This window comes from Coptis chinensis, chromosome 4 (genome assembly GCF_015680905.1).
Source record: "Coptis chinensis isolate HL-2020 chromosome 4, ASM1568090v1, whole genome shotgun sequence".
NCBI classification, from domain to species: domain Eukaryota; kingdom Viridiplantae; phylum Streptophyta; class Magnoliopsida; order Ranunculales; family Ranunculaceae; genus Coptis; species Coptis chinensis.
In genome coordinates this window covers 62712158-62715346 of record NC_141459.1, presented here as the reverse complement: position 1 = coordinate 62715346, position 3189 = coordinate 62712158, and the positions used below count along the sequence as shown (strand labels likewise).

The window sequence follows — 3189 nt, the reverse complement described above, 5'->3', positions numbered from 1 at the left end:
CATCCAGTTTTGGAGATGATACAGACTATATAGCATCCTGTTGAGCACCATTATTGCTGGAAGTTTTGATCTGCCAAAGTATGGTTGGTACATACTATATAACATCTTAGATTTTTGGGTTGATACATACTATATAGCATCCTGTTGAGCAACTAAGAATGCTACAGTGAATAAAACTCCAAAATCTATTAGAAAAATCATGTCAGAAGATTCGCAACGAGTGCTTAAAATTACTTTCAAACTTCTATATTGTTCGAAGCCAAATATTCTTTTTGCAATTTCTAGCATACGCAGGGTGTACCTGCGCTATCAAATCTGGGCCCTCCATCACACAAGGGGTGCGGATCCATCTCCATGGCAGAGTCTTTATTCAAAGCTCTAGATGCCAGCGCACACGTAAGGTTGCGCACTCTAGAAGCTCTCTATTTTTTTTCCCTTACATAAAATATTTATCATTTGGAAAAAGACATGTCCATCATCACTACAAAACTTTTGGAGTCTATATCTGTCTTGACGCTCGCACCTAACATCGTCATCTGGGACAACATCATCATTTGGGACATTATCAACCGGTAGGTCTGTCAGTTCAATATATATATTTCAAATTTACTTTCTAAAATCATAATCATTAGTAGGTAACACTAAAAATGACCAAATATGGAAACATTCGCATACCTTGCAAATTACGTTTGGGCACATGTGGACACCTACGCTTTGTATGCTCTGTAGATTGACAGTTGCTACACTTGTTCTTTCCAACTCTCCCATTTTGCTCAGCAGCTTCCACTACAACTACCTAACAAGCAACCCAAAATAAAACTTCATCTCTTCGCAAAGGAAATTTCAGAATCCAAAAGTGAGATCTACATACATACGTGTTATTTTTCTTAAAGCGTGTACTCGGACAACTTATCAAGAGAGATTAAGCGCATTTACTTACATAAGTAAATTTATTTAGAAAATATACTCGTATAGGAACTTACATCCAACATCTCCGTTCAACTCGTCATCTGCAGCTCGAGCATTGCGCTCAACATTCTCCCTATTTACACTTACAACAGAGCACACCACAACAAAAATGCGGCCAAATAAAAATCACAAGCAACTTCCCCATCAAAAATAATCAAACAAAGTGTTAACAAATGACTGAGAAAATGGATCATTACAATATTAAACAAGGCTGTCACCAACTTATATAAACTTACCCCTACCTTTTGGACACAAGCGTGGGCATTTGGGCTTCGTGTGCCCTACGATACCATAATTGCCACACTTATTTCTTTTCATCTCGTTCTTACCTTTTAGTCTACTAAGATTTTTGGGCCGACCCTTGCATTTTACATATGGTGGATCATTAATTGATTGATGATGTGTGGTTTTAAGAGGAGTAAAAGAAAACTCGAAGGGAATTGGTGGGCTGCGATCAAAATTAGGTGGAGTCTCATCCATTCTATAAGTTCGGTCTTGAGTAGAAGGTATGTCAGAGTGAACCTGGGGCCTGCCATCCGAAGTAGATCGAGTCTCATCATTTATTTGGAAAGAAGCTAACACTAGTTTAAAGGCTTCACTGTCTCCCTGAGTTTTGGAAGCCCACAAACATATATCTTTGTAGTTGCTTGTAAGTTCACCATAACGAATGGCTGTGGTAGACCGATTAGAATCATTTGGATCGGGTACTCTAACAACTGATTTAGTGACTCGGGTCCATCTCCTAGAAAAGCAAATCTGCGGAATTTGTCGAACGTCTTCATGTTTGTAAACTGAAATTATATGTCTACAAGGAAATCCGGATGACTCAAATCGTCCACATGAGCAATTAGCTTCCCCTTCTAGGACGTTGTATTTCACAATTGACTTTTTATGTCTGTTTAAATGATGACTTACAGTGTATGCACGAACATTCTCACTCGCATCTTCTCTACCCTCTATAGTGTACATCGCTTCTTGCTTTAACTCCATCATGAAAACAACAAAACAAGCTCGAGTGTAGATAGATTCAGCCTGTTTTGCATATTCATCTAAGTGGGTATCAATAACAGGCATACTCGTTATAGTCTTCACCTCTTCCTCATGCTCTCTCTGGCGGATATTCCAAACTGTAATTTCCAATTTCCCAAAAACATCAAACAACCGCATGCCAGGCCTCACATGATGTCGTATAACAAAATGTATACTCTCGTACCATTGATTGCTTTTACAACCAGCAAAGAAATAACCATGGAGATAAGCTTCTGACCACTTTTCCCTTTTTTCGTATATCATTCCCACCCAATTGTGCTTATCAACCTTGTAATTTTTCACGAACTTTTCCCATCGTTTATCAAATTCATTGCGGGAGCACTGCATATGCATCATCGAGTTGAAGGCTTTTAAAAATCCTTGCTTGGGGACATTCTTGAGGGAATTATTCATGATCTGCCAACAACACAAACGGTGCTTCGAATTTGGGAGAGTCAATATCAAAGCTTCACTAATCGCTGGGTCACCATCAGTAATCCCAGATTTTGGGTGCTCTCCGTACATTGCATCAATAAATGATTGTAATACCCATTTATAAGACTCCGCAGTCTCACTTGACATCAATGCAAAACCAAAAATCACTGTCTGTCAATGGTTGTTGATCCCAGCAAACACTACAATCGGAATCTTGTATCGATATTGAATCGAACAATAAGAAATCACCAAAGCAACTATAATCTATACGTGAGGTGGAATCTGCCCAAAACAGTTGAACTAGCTGCCCGCTCTCATTTAATTGGTAATTATGGTGAAAGAAAGGATCTGCCTTTGTCTTGCTATCCATGTAACCTAACAAAGTGTTGGCATTACCATCAATATAACAAATTCTCCTATCATACCCCAATTTATTATACAAGTCTTTCTTCAGAAAGCCAACATTTGAGAAATCTCTAGCTCTATGTACAAAGATATCCATTATTCTGCAATGACAAATGCCCACATCATTCAGAGTCCTAGCATATTCCAAATCATGTTGAGGCACTTTTCTATGTGATCGACCAAACATCGAGCTTGGATACGGCACAAGTGAATGTGTGTGATCCCCAACAAAATCTTTCACAATTCACAACTTTGCTTGGAAATCATAACCAACCTCAAATCGAGCTTCACATTTAAATCGAGTCGTTGCTTTGGGTGCTCTTTTGCGTTTCCTCGATATGAGACGCTTTC

General features: G+C 38.8%; 1 protein-coding gene across 1 annotated transcript; it reads right to left on the bottom strand.

Annotated features, from left to right (window-relative positions):
• Positions 1–1191: 1191 nt before the first annotated feature.
• Positions 1192–2580, bottom strand: LOC147504316 (protein FAR1-RELATED SEQUENCE 5-like). The gene has a single exon (XM_086605144.1). The coding sequence runs from the start codon at positions 2578–2580 to the stop codon at positions 1192–1194; it is 1389 nt and encodes a 462-aa protein (XP_086461270.1).
• Positions 2581–3189: the final 609 nt, after the last annotated feature.

Coding starts and splice junctions, on each gene's coding strand:
- LOC147504316 (XM_086605144.1), bottom strand. CDS start 2,580: ATGTCAAGTGAGACTGCGGAGTCTTATAAATGGGTATTACAATCATTT.